Below are 18,629 nucleotides of genomic sequence, written 5' to 3' on the forward strand. Positions count from 1 at the left end.
TACCAAAAAACACACAACTTGGTCTATGAACCCCCCAACCTTCAGGTGTAATAGTGAAATAGAAGAGACATAAGTCATTATCACTATCTTTGGAATTTTGGGATGTTTTCCAGGCACTTAGTGAGCTCTTTCTCTCCTTTTATAAAAAATTAACTTGTAAAATGTAGGGTATATTGTGATAAGAGAAGAAAAGTTACAGAAAACAACAGGTAAGAAAACAGGAATAACCTTTTGCCTTTCCCCAGCCCACTGAACTCTGCTCTGCCTGGACTGCTGAGATTCTTTCCCTGCCTCAGAAGCCTGGGCCTGAATTTTTGGTCCAGTATCACCTTCCCCAGGCTCCATCTGAAGAATGTTTCTCCTGAGACCTGTCCCACCCTATCCAGTTTTTATTAAATAAAAACTGAAAGCTCATTGTCTCTAAGGAAACCACCTACCAGCACATTTATGAACCTGGACAGACTGATAAAGGAAAGTGGTTAGAAACATCCTTTCCTTCAAATTATAGGCAGACCTTGAAGATCATGCAGGTTCGGCTCCAGACCATCGCAATAAAGCTAATATCGCAATCAAGTGAGTCACACAACTTTTCTGGTTTGCCAGTGCATATAACAGTTTACACTCTACTGTGGTCTATGAAGTGGCAATAGCATTATGGCTTAAAAAACTGTACATACCTTAATTTAAAAATGCTTTATTGGGCTTCTCTGGTAGTGCAGTGGTTAAGAATCTGCCTGCCAATGCACGGGACATGGGTTCAAGCCCTGGTCCGGGAAGATCCCACATGCCTAGGAGCAACTAAGCCTGTGTGCCACAACTACTGAACCTGCGCTCTAGAGCCCACAAGCCACAACTACTGAGCCCACGTGCCACCACTACTAAAGCCTGCGCGCCTAGAGCCTGTGCTCTGCAACAAGAGAAGCCACTGCAGTGAGAAGCCCGCGCACCACAACAAAGAGTAGCCCCCCCACTTGCTGCAACTAAAGAAAGCCCACGTGCAGCAACGAAGACCCAACGCAGCCAAAAAATAAAAATCCCTTAAAAAATCATTAAAAAAATGTTTTATTGCTAAAAAATGCTAACCATCATCTGAGCCTTTGGCAAGTCATAGTAGCAACATCAAAGATCACTAATCACAGATCACCATAACAGATATAATAATAATGAAAAAGTCTGAGATATTTCAAGAATTACCAAAATATGACACAGAGACATGAAGTGAGTGAATGCTGTTGGGAAAGCGGTACTGACAGCCTTGTGACAGGGTTGCCACAAACCTTCAGTTTGTAAAAAATGCAGTATCTGAGAAGTAAGGTCTTTGTGTAATAGATTAAGAATAGTCTTGTGGACTTAAAAGGTCTGCTTTCAGGGAATTCCCTGGAGGTCCAGTGGTTAGGACTCGGTGCTTTCACCACCGTAGGCCTGGGTCCGACCCCTGGTTGGGGAACTAAGATTCTGCGAGCTGCCGCCCTGCGGCCAAAAAAAAAAAAAAAACTGGCCTGGTTTCAGTATTTAACTCATGGATAATTTTAATAGCAGAATGACCAGGTTAGGTAATTGAGGAGAGGTAGTACCATAGGAGGCTGTTCAGGGCCTAATTTTGAACAGGTCTGCAGATGATACTCTTCATAGCACATACAGAAAGAATGTTTTTCAGATCCCCTGCAGAGTGATATGAGATCTCTTTTACTTTTAAATTTATATTTTTCTGATGTAAGCTATTATATATAGAATGGATAAACAACAAGGTCCTACTGTATAGCACAGAGAACTATATTCAATATCCTATGATAAACCATAATGGAAAAGAATATAAAAAAAAGAATGTATATATATGTATAACTGAATCACTCTGCTGTATAGCAGAAATTAACATTGTAAATCAACTATAAAAAATTTATATTCTTCTATACTGGGGAAAAAAGAATCAAGCAGTGGACCTTAAGTATTACTTTTCATGTAAAAAAAAAATTTTTTTTTAAAGCTTACCACAAATAGATAACCACTTATTTTACATGTGTATAGGATTATCTCAGTGTGTGTTTGCATCCAGATGTTAAACAACATCAAAGCTTCTCCATGTCACATGGTACTTCGGCTGCCATCCTGCCAAGAGTGGGCCTTCAGCCAGGTATTCAGCACATATTTATTGAAAGCCTAAAACATGCCAGACACTGTGCTAGAGGATGAGGTACAGGGTGGGCCCTGTTATAAGTAGGGCACACCCTCTCCTGGCCACACTTTTCCCATCCTAAGAGGATTTTTAAATCTTTCTCTTCATCTCTAACACAGACCTGTCTTCTCTAAACCATGCACAATGTTCTCTAGTCTTCTTTCCTATAACTGTCAGATTAAAACCTGTTAAACACTGCCAGATTAAAAGATGCCTAAATCCCCTCAAGCCAAAACTTGTTTCCATCGCCAACCCCAGTTGACTCCTTACATATATAAGTAAACAATACATAAAAACACTATGTCTCATCAAAATGCAGTTGCAGAGCACTAATAATTTACAACTTTGAAGGATTAAATACCTAACATACATTGGAAAACTGGATAAAGATTCAATAATAACAAAGTAGAAAATTAGGAACAGAGAAAAGTTTCTCCATTCAGAGACATCTGTCAAAAACTGAAAGGAATACTTAGGAGAAACGGCATATACTTTTACAAGTAAGGAACATTAAAAAAAAATAAATTTTAGAAAAACTGCCATTTTCCATGACTGCTGAAGCAAAGTACAGTTTGTTTTTTCAGTCTTTAATAAACTGACAAGCTGCTTCAACCTTAAGCATGAAATAAATTATTAATCAAAGTAAACTTTAGGGTTTTTGTTGTGTGTTGAACTTCTCTATTCTCCAATCCCCAACTTTCTACAAAGTAAAACATGAAAAAGAACTTTGAAATGCATTGCAAAACATGTAAACACCTCCCGTTAGCACCACTGTTGCCAGCAGCTTAAATCCAGTATAACCACATATTGAAAAAAGTTTGGTTCTTTTTTCCTCCTATTATCAGGGATATTAGGATTTAAAACACTGTATAGCACCCAACCATCACAGGAGAAACAGAAAACGTGTGAAAAAAGAAAAGAAAGGATTTAAATTAAGGTCTATATCTTGTTTTCCCCTTTTTTTGGCCATGTCATGCAGCATGCAGGATCTTAGTTCCCCAGCCAGGGATTGAACCCACACCCCCTACATTGGATGCGCGGATTCTTAACCACTGGACCACAGTCTACAGTCTATATCTATAGATATAGTCCCAAGGTCTGTATCTTAACAGCTGAAATGACACATACACAGATGGCTTAGAAAGGGGGTAAATGATACTGAGAAGGCAACTTAGGCTTCTGAAATCCCACAAAAGTTTTTTAAGTGAGCAAGAATATTCCAAGAACATTAATGTACCAGAAAACGTATTGAGTTCATTTATGAACATAAATCAAACAGTCTTAACATAAGCAGAGAACAAGGAAGACTAAACCAAGTCACCTAAGGCCACATGCATTTCCTTTTCTCTACTATAAAGCATTCTCACTGGAGCACTTAGACTAGTGTGCTGCTTAGCCCTTTGACGTAGGAGAAGGGTAAATGTTTGGTTTTTGCTTTTGTTATCACGTGCAGTAATTAGAAACGTGGGTTCTTTGGTAGAGGCACAACAGACCTATAATTATTTAAACTTGTAGATTTTTTAAAAATGTGTTTCTACTGCACATATGTAAGAGAGCACTTAAAATGTTACCACCTAATACCCTATCTCTTTTCCCCATCTGTTGTGACTTAATGGGAAATGGTGATGAAACACCAGAAACATAATCAGTGAGGCCACGAATGACAAATATTTGTTCATCTGCCCATCCAGGGAAAGTAATTCAGCTTACATAGTGTCCAAAAAAATGCTTTTAATGATTTTCTTGAACCCAAGAGTTTTGGCCTCAGGTTATTCCTCATCTAGACAATCTCAGAGCACTTGCAAGGATTCGAACCTGTTATTCTCAGACTTACCTGAGTTATTTCCTGGCATCCAAACTGGAATTCTGGCCCTCAAATTAGAATAAGCCCTATTTCTAGTCAACCACCAGGATGAACATTTTCTGAAATGCCAATGTCTATATTTCTAAGGTACAGAGAGCATGCAGGCATTATTAGTTTTCTTATCTGTTGTCCTTTAATATTAGCAAAGGGCTCCCCCCAAAAATCATACTTTGAGAACACTGTTTCTTCATAAGACATAAAACTTAAGCCTGTAATCATTTTCTTGCTGTTGCATAAATCAGAAGTGTACAAATACATCAGATGCTCTCAAGTGAAAAAATTTTAATCTAACAAGTATCTAAAAACCCACTAGATATCATTTCCAAGGTAGTCTCAGGATCAGTACAGAATGCTCAGTATGACTATCTATAAAATGGACCTATCTCCCTAACTGCCGCTGAAAGCTCTGTCTGCTATAGATTCTAAGAGTTTACATACCACTTTGAATTATAAAACTATCGTATTACCTTCTCCTTCTTTGGTAATATAAATGCACTAACCACTGGGCAATAAAAGGCCATATGATAGCAAAGATTAATGCACCAGGAGACATCTCGAAGGGCCACCAAGATGGTCTCTGAGAAAATAAAATAAGCTGGTCACCAATCTATTACATATTGCACATATAAATTTTAAAAACACACCATAATTTTGAAACTACATAATTAATAATAGATCTCACTCCTGCTAAAGGGAGGGAGATAATTTTAGAGCATAATTCAGTTAAGTAGACTTTCAGAAGTACTTCAGACTTAGTACAAAACAAATATATTTTAAACTTCAAAGTTCTAAAGGGTAGATTTCATTTGGAGTACTTTAAGGATGTCATATAATCTAAATTTACTGTAACTTATTTGAAACCCTGGCACTTAGATTTAAGATAAGAATTTCTTACCAGCGAAGGGGGCTGATTACTGGTCTGTAATGCTGATGATTTTGCCTATCAACACAAATGAAACTGATTTAGCTTTGACAAAAAGAAAAAAAAATACAGTAATTTTTTCTATTTCCTATCTTTTTTTTAAAAAAAAAGGGTGAAATGTTGGATTACTCTCGGTTTTTCTGCTAACTATGCTTCGATTATCCTGAAACTCACAGTGACCAAATTAAAAGTCCCTAAAATTGCTAGCCAAATAATTATCTCTGACATTTTATAGTTCAAATAATATAAAGTTATCAAAATAAAACCTTAATCAGAACCATTAATTACTTCTTTTACATTCTTATTAAATTACTTACTCAACATTTATTAATTCCTTGATTTCCATATAAACTACCAACTTACAAACATATTTGAGAACTATAGCCTTGATTATTAAAACTGTAAAAGTGTAAAGATTATGTGAACAATATCCAAATATTTGTTTTGGAGATTCCTGATAAGCTATAGCAAACCATAGTGGGGGTCAAATCATAACTCTACATTTCTCTCTGGCTTGAAAGTTTTGAGCCTACAACTAATTTACAGTAAAGAATGGGTAAGTTAGTGTATTACCTCCACAGCATTTTAAAAAGAGGTCAAGATAGAAGACAACGCTTACTACAAAAGGATGGCCCTTCAATGGTGAACCCTAGGACATTAGCTGTGGTCTCTATTAGTGCCACAAACTGCACTGTTCAACACTTATTCTTCTCGGGTTCTTCTTCCTGTCTCCAACATGGTACTGCTAACTTTATATGCTGAAAAATTCCAATTATTTTAAGTGGTATTTGGCTTTTGGGTCAGTCTTTTCTGAAATAATATTTTCAAAAGTAGATCCTTTTAAAACCATTAAACTCCATTGATGTGTGTAAATCAGATTTTTTTTTAATCTAACAGCAGATATTTATTGTCCCGCCTCCTTGGAACAAGGCTCTGTCCTTTAGCAGTAAATAAAATAGTATATATATAGTCCCTACAATCACGGTGTTTATAGTCTAGCAAGAAAGACAGATATTAAATGCACATACCAAAAAATCACACGTTTAACAAGAAAAAGCATTTTGTAAACTGTTACTGTTTAGCATTTTGTGGATCCAGAATTTGTCTCTTTCTTAGCAAAACCACTCAAATCAGTGTATTTGAATATTCTTATCATTGGAACACACCATATACCTCTTGATAAAACATAATCTGAGCCTGGTTCCCTAAATATATAATCTTACTTAACTGCTAAAATAAGCTTTGGGTATCATTTGTATGGTTCATTTAAATCAGATTAACACAGATTCCAATTACACACTGTTTGATGGGATCAACAGCAGATAAAGACAAGACAAACGAGGAAGGCTACCTGCGATGCCGTCAGCGTCTCCAGTTTGTGGAGTCTCTGAAGGACGTTCTGCATGTCTTCCTGCAGGCGCATGAGCACGAGAGCGATCTGCTCGTTGAGGCTGCCCCTCGACCCTCTGTCTGAACCCCAGCGTTCCCCATCACCTCCACTTCCCACTTGCCGACCTTTGCTTCCTTCACTCAAATGTTGCATCCTGTGCCCTATTTTAAGAGAGCAAAATAAGTTAGTTTTAATCACTCTTAGAAAAGTAGAAATGGTGGGGTGCCTTTTGTGTTTTTTTTTCATTTTTCCTCTATTTCTTTGAGATCTAAATCTCCAAAGTAGAGTGGAAGCAATCAGGAAGTACACAAAATAAACTATTAAAATCAAAGAAGTTGACACAGGTATAAACTTCTATTTATAGTCTTAATTTTTTTTTTTTGCTAAGGTTTTATAATGTACCTAATATACTAGTACATGACTCAATGTATATAATACACAAATAATATGCATATTTGGGGTACATTCTTAAAAATTCTTCACTAATACAGTAACAAGATTGAAAAAATAGAAGGCTGTTTCTTTGGAGTATTAAAAGCTACACTAAATAGCCATGTTTTCCTATTTGATCACTGTAAGCCTCCCAAAAGGTTTTTAAATGGTTTTTCTTATAAATTCCATTATACTTATATTGAAATCTCACCACTATTAACATTTTGTTGTCTATCCACACGTCCTTTTCTCTACGCGTATATTTACAGAATTGGCATTACCCCTTATATGTGATTTTGTGTCCTAATTTTAAAAAATATTATGGGGCTTCCCTGGTGGCACAGTGGTTGGGAGTCCGCCTGCCGATGCAGGGGACACGGGTTCGTGCCCCGGTCTGGGAAGATCCCACATGCCGCGGAGCGGCTGGGCCCGTGAGCCATGGCCGCTGAGCCTGTGGCGCAACGGGAGAGGCCACAGCGGTGAGAGGCCCGCGTACCGCCAAAAGAAAAAATATATATATATATATAATGAACATTTACGTGCATCATTAAATTTTACTCCAATTCCAAAAACACTGAAACAGCTATATGAATTCACTAGTAAGACCATGAAATAATTTACTCAGTCATTTTGCACTTTTAGATAGTTAGGGTGACTCCAAATTTTTGCGATTACAAATAACTTTGCAATGAATGTCTTTGTATATAAATTCTTGTCCAAATTTCTGTTGATTTCTTTAGGTCAGACAAATTCAAAGAAGAATTCCTGGGAAAGGATAACAATTTTGTTGTGGTTCTTAATGAGTGTTGCCAAGTTATTTTTCACAAAGGCTGAAACAGTTTTTTGTTTGTTTGTTTGTTTGGCCTCGCTGTGTGGCATGCAGGATCCTAGTTCCCCAAACAGTGATCGACCCTGTGCTCCCTGTATTGGGAGCACAGAGTCCTAACCACTGGACCACCAGGGAAGTCCAAAACAGTTTTATATTGCAGTGTGTAAAAGGTATTACTATGTTACCGTACCCTTGCAGAAATGGAACATCACAAGTTTTACATGCTTGCTAATATAATACGTAAGTCTTATTTTAAATAATAAACAGAAAATTGTCTACCTCATTGCCCTTTGGCATCCTGGAACCCTACAGAAGCAGGATTCCCAAAACTGAACTTGCATCAAGCAGTGTTTGGGGCTGTAAGTGAAATGGAATTGGAGCCATCTGCCAAGTTAAACCCCAAAGAGTACACTGAAATGCTCGATGCCATTTTCAAGAAGACCTCTACTCTTGTATTGAAAGGAAGTAAAATTTGAAGTGGTCATTCCTGAACTCAGCTATTGGTCTGGAATTTACACAGAAAAAAAAGTGGAAGTCGAATTTCAGGCTTAGTTTTTTCCTGCATCCTTAAGAGCTTGACATATTCTGTGATGGTCTGTCAGTGGGTTCTGATGGTGCCAGAGAACTACTGCTGTCTCTGCTCACTTTACTACATACTTTGTAATACTCAGTGTTCAAACCGCCTTCACAAAGACAGGAGTATCAGCCCATTCCCCTGTACTGGCCCCTGTGATTTCTGGGAGCCGTAGAGAGCTGTAGGTGGGTAAAGTCAGATTTTAAACAGGAAGCGTTTCATATAAACAATTTTGTTAAATTACCTAAAGAAAGAAACCTGAATCCAAGGTTCTAGTAATACGTTGTGACCTTTTTCTTAACTAAATATTCACAAATTTGTATTTTTTCTTGTAAAGAGGGGCCCTTTGCCCAAACTGTATAAGCTGCCTTTCTTGAATAAATGAATGACTTGCATTTCTGCCATGTCAATTCTCTTCTTTACTGTTTCTAATGTATTTATAACTTATATAACTATGACTTATGCCTCCAATTTTCCCCCTACCTATGCAATTTCCTTTTTTTAGGCCTTATCATCTCTGCTTCAATCTCCTATTTGTAAGTGTTTATATCTTTATTGAGTGAGGAATACTGGTTATCTAAAATATTCTGTTTTCTGGCATATATATTCTTCCAAAACAGATCTTTTGTTTGCATCCTAAGTGTGTTTCCCCCTCTCCACTCTCCTTTTTATTTTTTCCTTGTCTGTAGGATTTCTACATAGTTCCCAGGTCAGTTTTTGTCAGCTTGTTTATCTATGACACAGGCACCTCTATCAATCTACCTAAATAGAGTGGGTTTCCTGCCACATTGACATTGCCCTACTGGTATGTCGCCCCAGACCTGACCTTGTAGGCTTGATATCATCAGTGTCTGCTGCTTCTATATTAGGCTCTTCTGAGTGGGACTAGAGGTAGGGGCTGAGGTAACGGGGGAATTGTTTTCTATTCTCTTTCTTTGTACATTGTGAAATGCCCTGTGTTGGGGACTTTTCCTGGATCAGCGATATATATATATATATATATATATATATATATATATATATATATATATATATATATATATAAAAAATGACATATATATTCAAATGATAGATGGCCTTATATTTCAGGTCCTTCCTCCATATAAGAGGCCAGACGGCCTTTGGCAGTGACAGAGAATTATCACTGAGCAATTGTCTCCCCCTGCCTCCCTCAGTGTCCTCAAGGTCAGAACTAGAAGAGGGAGGTCATGTCTGAAAGCAAACCCCAGTTTCTTCTAGCTCTGGCTGTGGTTCTGCTTGTCCCCAGGGGAAGGGGAGACGGGAGGGTATGTGAAATTCGGTGAACTGGACACTAGGCTACCCAATCCTCCCTGTATCTTCTCTTTTTTTTAAGCCTCTGTGACAAGAGGTGATTAGTTCCATCAGATTATGCCCCATTCTCCAGCCTCCTTCTCAACCAGAGGTGGAAGAGAAAAATAATAACAAGTCTTGCACTCATTCTGGCTGTGTGTCCAAAAGAGTTCCAGAAGGACACTCCGAGTCTTCACCCTCGAGCCACTATGGCTTCCAGTCTGCTTCCCACTAAATTGAGAGGTTTTTTTCAAAATTTCATTGACTCACCTTCATTCTCACTGCTTCTATAGAGAACAGAACTTCCTATCTATTCTAGTTTCTTTCTAATTGTCCTGTCTCTCTGATACTTTGCAAAGTTTATGGTACGAGGATGAGTCCCTTATCTAGTTGCTGTTGCCATATTCCTTGATATTTTTTTCTTCTTTTTTCTTCATTTAATTAGGTTGGGGGGGGACATGTTATGACCATCATACACTTGACTATCTTACCCTAGGGGTCCCCAGAGCCTGCTTTTTCCCTACTGCTTTATAATATACTATCAAGATTTATTAACCTATCCTATATTCAGAGCACATAAAAGTCCTGGCAAAAGGAATGCATGTAAAAGTGTAAGGATATTAAAATAATATAGTATTCCACTAATTAAAGTTAAATGTGAATTATTAGGAAAGACTCCCCAAAAGCACTATTTTTTTCCTTTAGGTTGAATTTTGAATGAAGGGATAGTCAAATATCAACAAAGAAGAGACAAAAGACTATGCCAAACGATAGGAAAGACATAGACATGGAAGGGGCAAGCCGGTGGTGGGAGTGGGAAGATTTTCTTTACTTATTTGAGGTAGATGCTAAAAAGGAGAGTGATGAAAACATGAGGATGATAACGTCAAGAAGAGCAAAGGACAGGTTAAATCAAGTTCCATGTGAAGGTGAGGAGTGTAGGCTTTATAGGCAGACCTATATATATATATAGGCATATATACAGACAAAAAATACTGTATATTCTTCAATAGGAAGAACGTGTCTTAGTAAAAAAAAAAAACAAAAGAAAAACAGAGAGATTATCCTGATCACTTTGAGAATGTATTTAAATAGAAAATAAGAACAGTCATACAAGCTTAAGAGGTTTCTGAATCAGTGAAAAACGAAAAGTTTGGCCTGGCTATCAAATTGGAAAGGAAGACATTAGAGAGAATGAATTACAGTTTTATCTGATGGACCAAATGTAGAAAAGGGGAGACAATGGTGACAATAAATAAGAAATACAGTCCAGAGTTTCTTGCCTGGGTGTCATAAGGGTAACAAAGAAAAAATTAGCATCTAGAATTATGAGGTTCCATAGGTATCATGGTACACAGTTTGATAACTACCAATAAGATTTACCAAATTAATTATGTTAAGTAAGGTTCTCATTATTCTTAGTTATGTTTTTGTCCTTACACTCTCATATAGACCAAAAAAAGTATATTAAAGTCTCCTGAATATTAATATGATTTTCCCTATTTCTCCTTATATCATCTGCAGATTTTGCTTTTTGAAGTGTTGATGTTATATAAAATATTAACAATTTTAAGTCTCTACTGCACACCTTAACATTACAAGTGGCCCTCTTTATCTTAATGCTTTTTGTCCTGAAATTAATCTTCCCTGATATCAAGATTACTAACCTTGTCTTATTTTAATGTGCATTTGTGTGAGATACCTTTGCCTATATTTTTATTTTTTACTTTCTGTAGACTATAGCATGAAGTTATGCTTTGCTTTGTGAACCAATCCAAATACCTTCTTCTTCAAGTAGGTGAGTAGAGCCTCTTTACTTGTACTGCTTTCACAAATACATTTGATCTTAAGTCTTTTATATTATGCATTGTTTTACGGGTTTTAAAAAATGTTTTACTACATGGTTTGTTTTCACTGCTTTTTTAAAAATGTGTATTTTTTTCTGATAAATTAGAGAGGTTTGTTTTTGTTCAAATGGCTGTTTTGACAGTACCTATTGATTCCTTACTATAAACAACTGTAAATTAATATTCCTACTTTTCTTCCCCACTCAACTCTTTATTACCTGATCACATTAATATTCTTAATGTTTCCCTCTGTACTGTTAAATGTTCTTTTATCTCTATTACTTGATTTATCAGCTTGAAATGATGTCTTTTGACCTAAGCGGGGAAATGGGAAACAATAAGGAATTCAGATTTTCACTTATAATAGGAAAAAAGCAGCAGCACAGCTGGAGCAATCAGTGAGCGTTCAAGGAGGTGATAAAACATAAATTTGGCTACCTTAAAACACTGCATAAAAGATGTGGAAGTAGACATATTTTCTCCCACACCTTCAAAGAATACACTGCTATGCCCTGTAGAGTCAAAGGAGAGAACCAGACATAAAGGAAAATGGTCAGATGTTCCGCGAGGATAACTTTCAACATTCCCTTTGCAGAGGGACAGTCCTGGTGCCTCTCCTATCTAGAACCTCCCCATTTCATTAATTCGTTTATAAAGACAGTGAGAACAAAAAACAAGTGCTACACACCTCTCCCTCTCCTGACGTTAGAGAATTCCTCACTTTCTCCAGCCCGTTTCTCACGGTGCGGCGCTCCACTGTTATTCCCGCCATCCTCTCCTCCATGCTTTACTTCACCTTTGCCTTCCACTGCTGCCGCCTGTGTGTCTCCCCTGTTGCCATTCCCAGGAGATACTTGAACATCTTCAGGAAAACCAGAACTTTCCAAGGGCTGACTGGGATTACCACCCAAGTAATAGCGAAATGGTCCATTGTTTGACGTAAAGCTATCTGAAGACTACAAATGTAAAGCATGTAGTTATACACCACAAGGTTTCCATGACAATAGAAGAATGATTGGTTTTATAAAGCGGTATTTTTTTAAAGTTATTATAGAAAATATTATTTTTCTAAAAAATGTCTTCAATTCATATTCTGCCTCCCATCTGTAGGGGAGAAATGGGATAGAGATGATTTATACACATCTCAGCAAAGAACTGAGATGTTTGGCAGTGAACTGTGCTCATGACTCAGTTATTCATCCAAGAAACATTTTAAATATCCAGAGTTACTGTATTCAAAAAGCACTGTCATGAGGCTTCCCTGGTGGCGCAGTGGTTGAGAGTCCGCCTGCCAATGCAGGGGACGCGGGTTCGTGCCCTGGTCCAGGAAGATCCCACATGCCGCGGAGCGGATGGGCCTGTGGGCCATGGCCGCTAAGCCTGTGCGTTCGGAGCCTGTGCTCCGCAACGGGAGAGGCCATAACAGTGAGAGCCCCGCGTACAGCAAAAAAAAAAAAAAAAAGCACTGTCACAACACTGTAAATCAATTATAATTCAATAAAATAAAAAAATAATTTAATTTAATTTTAAAATAAAATAAATTTAAAAACCACTGTGTTAGAACAGGGGTGGGGAAAGACCAGGGGGAGGATGTAAAAACAACAAACATAAATATAGCCGTCAAAACCACCCTGGTCGTTATCAGAAAAAGTTGTCAAAGAGAAAAATACAAAATTCATGTACTTTTAATGGTTTTCCAAATGTTAGTTTTCAATACCAAATCTTAATTAACTGAAATTTGAAAAGTACTTCCACTTAAAATTTCAGTCCAGGGCTTCCCTGGTGGCACAGTGGTTGAGAGTCCGCCTGCCGATGCAGGGGACACGGGTTCGTGCCCCGGTCCGGGAAGATCCCACATGCCGCGGAACGGCTGGGCCCGTGAGCCATGGCCGTTGAGCCTGCGCGTCCGGAGCCTGTGCTCCGCAACGGGAGAGGCCACAACAGTGAGAGGCCCGCGTGCCGGCAAAAAAAAAAAAAAAAACTTCAGTCCAATGTATTTAGTCAATGTGAAGAACAGATTTATTTGTTTGAAATTATTCAGTCTTCTTGACTGTTATCAATGTCTCAAACATAAGGACTAGCATAAGGAGTTCACTTTCTGCCTCCCATCCCACCTCTCTCAGAATATTTATAACTGTAAATACATTATAAATTATAATATTTAAACAGTTTTGAATATTCAGGAATTTTATATATTTTTTAATTCACAAAAAAACAAAATACAAATGTTTAAACATGTTAGAGGTATGTTTTCAAAGTGGTGAACAGCATATACATCTGTTATTAACAGAAGTTATGCATGGAATTCTGATATCACTTTGAAAATTTACCAATTAAAAAATGTCATTTTTACCTCTTCTTGTCCAAATTGCTCCATGGAATCACAGTATACTTCACTGTCTGAATCACTCGTCAAATGCTGAATTGCTGAAACATCTTCAACATGATCATCATTTACATCTAAATATATACAAATGTCCGGGTAGAATAATTATTCTCTATTTGAAGACAAATGCATTTATTACATTTTCAAAATTTATCTGCTCTATATTATTTTCATATTGGGAGATAAATTTGATTTACCATTTCATATTGGGAGATAAATTTGATTTACTTTCTTTTAACTTACCAAAATTTTAAATTTAGTCAGTAATTTTTATGTAAAAAGATTACAAAGTATTTTATCATGGAATTATAAAAAGACACTGTCCAGATCAAACTTATAAAAACCTAATAACTTTATAAGAAAAAACTGACTACCGGCTAGGACCCTAAATTTGGGACGCAACTGTGCACATTTGGTTGTTATATTAAGAAATGGTATTTCTTGGTTTCTCTAGTGAATTACAGCAATGTCAATAATTCACTGTATACACACTATAGGCTCACTCCTAGAGCCGTAACTTTTGAAACGACTATACCTTATTTTGCTGACCTGAGAACAAAAGTATCATATAATTAGAGATGTGAGTTAAAAGAAACATCAGTAATAAAAGTAAAAATTTCAAAGATTTTATTTTAAAATTCCATATAAAAACACAATAAAAAATATTTCAAGAAAAATATAAAAGCCTTGGCCCTATTTTGGTCTTTCAAAGCTATAAACCCTTATAATATTAATAAACCTTAACATGTTACTGAATAGAGGTTTTTAAAATTCTCAACAGCTCCTAAATATCCTAAAATTATTAAAAGAATATATTATTCATAAGAAAGAAGCCAGAGAAACAACTTTGATGTGACAGTACCTTGGTGAACGCAGACAGCAGTTTCTTCCGTTTGCTCCAAGTTTTGATCTGCAGATTTTACTGTCTCAGCACCTCTGCCATTCAGGGAAGGACTGGCATGAATGTCGTTCTGTACACCCTGAACAAAGCTGTCTTTTTCATAGCCATTAGTGACAACGATTTCCAAGTTCTTATGGTCTGCAGATTTCTTCATCATTTTCTTATCTTTTATGTGAAAATGGAAAGATTCATAAAAATTCACTGTAGGAAAACTTCTGTACACTATGTTCTAATATCAGGTAGTCATTTCCCCAGCCTATCATAATCCATTTGAAGGGCTTCCTACGTGGATCAGAGAGATGGGGTGCTCCTTGAAAAGGGGTTAATTATATGCTGAGAGCTCACCCAAACTGTTGGTTTCAAAACTGCTTCAGTTCCCTGTGAATCTTCTAGAACCCCTTTTAAGAGATAAATCTCTTGAGGTCTTTTCACTCTTTCGGGCATAGGCAAATTGCTCTATGAGACCCAGCCATATATAGGTCTACATAGCCAGTAAAAAGAGCCTTCAAAGAAGGTATTATTTGTCAGCCTTTACTGGAAAGTGAAGGCAAAACTAAGCTGTATGGCTTGTTTTAGTGTCTTTCTGCCTCCCCTTTCTAAACTAGTCTCCCCAAGAATCACTGGTACTCTTACTCACAAGGCCCCCCTAATGCAGAACCCCACGATTCCAATGTTCTCTCTTCATCAGAATCTCTGCTTGCATTCTATTCTCTGGAATCCATGCCATTCTTGACAAGATACTGAGAATTTAACTTGTCTCCTTGGTAACATACGCATATTTATATTGGAAACAATACCTTAAATGAATACATTTCTAATGCAGCATTTCAGGCTTTACATCTAGAGGAGTGGCCTATCCTTGTTTGCCTTCAATTAACATCAACCCATCTATGCTTACGGTTGGCTGTCCCTGAACTCTGTAGTAGAGCCTCTTGGTCCACAACGAACCTGGTTATAGGGTCAATAGCCCACATCCCTCCACGTGCCCTAATTGCACGCAATGCCAAATAAGTCCAAACCTCTCCATAGCCTTTCGCCTTAGTTAATGTAGAGTGATTAGCTCATAACCCAAAGATTACCGCTATCACTTTGTTCTGCTCCTTTCACGCCTTCCTGGGCCTCTTCTTCCTCAGATTCAGCTCCACTATCGCTGCTTTCAGCTTTACCATTAAGAGTTTTGGCATTTGGTGTAGAAGTTAGAACATTACCAAGATCTAAAATATGAAATGACCATTTAATCTGTAATGCTATAATACACAATCATGTTGTAATTTTAAAATAATACTGTAATTCACAAATAACTAATAAAATAATCTTGAAGTAAAATGTTAGAATTTTAACATATAATGAACAGTATTATTTTCTTTGACAGTAAATATATGTACATTACATTAATTCCTCCAGTTATCAGTTCACAACAAAATGATAAAGCTATCTTAAATCCTTTCTGAACAAGACAGTGGATAAATTATTTTAAGGTAACATCGATCAAAATGTAAAGTTAAGAGATGATCTTTAATACACAGTAAATGAAGAGACAGTTGCTATAGGCTAGCATGCTGAAAACATACATAGCCTTGGCCCTAAAAGCAATCTTATCAATATTATAGTTGGACTACATTAAAAAGTTTTTTTTTTAATAACTTTATTTATTTATTTATTTTTGGCTGTGTTGGGTCTTTGTTGCTGCGTGCAGGCTTTCTCTAGTTGTGGCGAGCGGGGGCCACTCTTCATTGCAGTGTGTGGGCTTCTCATTGCGGTGGCTTCTCTTTGTTGCGGAGCATGGGCTCTAGGCACACAGGCTTCAGTAGTTGTGGCACACAGGCTTCAGCAGTTGTGGCTTGCAGGCTCAGCAGTTGTGGCTCACAGGCTCTAGAGCGCTGGCTCAGTAGTTGCAGTGCACGGGCTTAGCTGCTCCGTGGCATGTGGGATCCTCCCGGACCAGGGCTTGAACCTGCATGCCCTGCATTGGCAGGTGGATTCTTAACCACTGAGCCACCAGGGAAGCCCCTAAAAAGTTTTTTGTCCTTTTATTACCTTTAGGGCTTCAGGTGCACAACTTACATTATTATGTCTTTACAGTTAAGCTTTTTTTAAAAAAAGCATTAGTAAATGTGATTAATCACTTAAAAAGGCAAATTGTCCTATTACCCAAAGTCATACCTTGAGAGTAAATACATGGAAGCTTCTCAAACATTAACATGGATAGGAATCACCTGAGATCTAGTTAAAAGGTTAGGATCTGAATCAGTAAGTCTGGGGTAATCTAAGATTCTGGATTGCCATAAAGCTCCAATGTGATGCCAGTGCTGACTGTTACTAGACCCCATTCTGTGATATTGGGAATTATAGTTCCGTAACTCTGAGATACTGAAGGCATCCTAAGTGGTTCTTGGCCAAAAACAGTGGTCTTCCTCCATAAACTGCTGGGCTTTATTTTCAATTATACAAGTCCATTTTGGATGCTCCCATGCATCCCAAATAACATATAAAATCTCCATTCATCTTAAACAGTCAGGCCTATATTCTTATTCTTATTATATTCCCTAATTAGTAGAACTAAGGAGTAAAAATTCAACTCTATCATAGGCATTATGGTCTATTCTCTCTTAGAGAATCATGATGGCAGCATAGCTTTTGGATCTCCCTTACTCTTTCCCTGACAACCAGAAAATAAAAAATAATAACAATTGACAAAAAAATAAATAAAAAACAGAAACACTCACCACCCACAGACACCTTCAACAAAACAAAGCATCAGGGAATCCCCAAAACCCCCATCAAATGGATGGTTGCAGCAAAACTACTTGACAGCATCACAGCAGCTCTGTGACGAGAGTTGCAGAAAGCACAGAGAATTACTAGTAAGCCCTACTCAACATCCAAAAATCAACGTAGTACACCATATTAATGGACTAAAGGATAAAAGCCACAAGATTATCACAACGGATGCAGAAAAAGCACTTGACAAAATCCAACACTCTTTCATGAATATAACGCTGAAGAAATTGAGAATACAAGAAAATTTCCTCAATCTGATAAAGGGCATCTAAGAAAACTCACTAGAATCATAATGTTAAAAGACTGAATGTTTTGTTGCTAAAATAAGGAACAAGACAAAGATGTCTGGGCTTCCCTGGTGGCGCAGTGGTTAAGAATCCGCCTGCCAATGCAGGGGACACGGGTTCGAGCCCTGGTCCAGGAAGCTCTCACATGCAGCAGAGTAACTAAGCCCATGTGCCACAACTACTGAAGCCCGTATGCCTAGAGCCCAAGCTCTGCAGCAAGAGAAGCCACCGCAATAAGAAGCCCGCGCACCTCAATGAAGAGCAGCCCCCGCTCGCCACAACTAGAGAAAGCCTGCACACAGCAACAAAGACCCAACGCAGCCAAAAATAAAATAAATTAATTTTTTAAAAAAAGGACAAAGATGTCTGCTTTTGTCATCTCTATTTAATACTGTACTGGAAGTTCTAGTTAGGGCAATCAGGCAAGAAAAATAAATAAAAGGCATCCAGACTGACAAGGAAGAAGTAAAATGATCTCTGCAGATGACATGCTCTTATACATAGAAAATCCTAAGTAATCTACAAAAAAACTATTAGAACTAATAAATGGTCAAGCAAGGTTGCAAGATACAAGATCAATATAGAAAAATTAATTGTATTTCTACAAGCTACCAACAAACGATTGAAAAATGAAATTAGAAAATTTAATTTACAATAGCAGCAAAAGAATAAAATAACTAGCAATTGAAAGAAATTAAAGAACATTTAAGTAAATGGATTAGAAGACGATATTGTTGAATGACAATACTTCCAAAAGTGATCTATGATTCATTGCAATCCCTAACAAAATTCCAGCTGGCCAGTTTTGCAAACACTGACAAGCTGATTCTGAAGTTCATAGGGACATGCAAGGAATCAAGAATGGTCAAAAATGGGAATTCCCTGGTGGTCCAGTGGTTAGGGCTCTGCACTTCCACTGCAGGGGGCATGGG

General features: G+C 37.4%; 2 protein-coding genes across 5 annotated transcripts in view; one reads left to right on the forward strand and one right to left on the reverse strand.

The window, feature by feature from the left end:
• The window catches only part of MASTL (microtubule associated serine/threonine kinase like), a 52,263-nt gene extending 47,757 nt beyond the window's left edge, over positions 1-4,506 (forward strand). The window contains exon 13 of the mRNA XM_073801573.1: positions 246-4,506. The gene's annotated coding sequence lies outside the window, so the exon portion shown is untranslated. The remainder of the gene's footprint in view (positions 1-245) is intronic.
• ACBD5 (acyl-CoA binding domain containing 5) overlaps positions 1-18,629 on the reverse strand; it is a 33,689-nt gene that overhangs the window by 3,014 nt on the left and 12,046 nt on the right. For 3 of the 4 annotated variants that reach the window (XM_019933288.3, XM_004326020.4, XM_019933291.3), the window contains 7 exons: positions 15,709-15,843; positions 14,591-14,794; positions 13,696-13,802; positions 12,031-12,298; positions 6,311-6,510; positions 4,933-4,977; positions 4,505-4,614 (listed from right to left, as the gene is read on the reverse strand). In XM_019933288.3, the coding sequence (XP_019788847.1) occupies positions 4,505-4,614; positions 4,933-4,977; positions 6,311-6,510; positions 12,031-12,298; positions 13,696-13,802; positions 14,591-14,794; positions 15,709-15,843 (1,069 nt within the window). Of the gene's footprint in view, positions 1-4,504; positions 4,615-4,932; positions 4,978-6,310; positions 6,511-11,560; positions 11,658-11,780; positions 11,855-12,030; positions 12,299-13,695; positions 13,803-14,590; positions 14,795-15,708; positions 15,844-18,629 lie in introns of those variants that run through there. The other variant, XM_033852378.2, reaches the window with a different exon arrangement.

Source organism: Tursiops truncatus, chromosome 2, assembly GCF_011762595.2.
Source record: "Tursiops truncatus isolate mTurTru1 chromosome 2, mTurTru1.mat.Y, whole genome shotgun sequence".
Lineage (NCBI taxonomy): Eukaryota > Metazoa > Chordata > Mammalia > Artiodactyla > Delphinidae > Tursiops > Tursiops truncatus.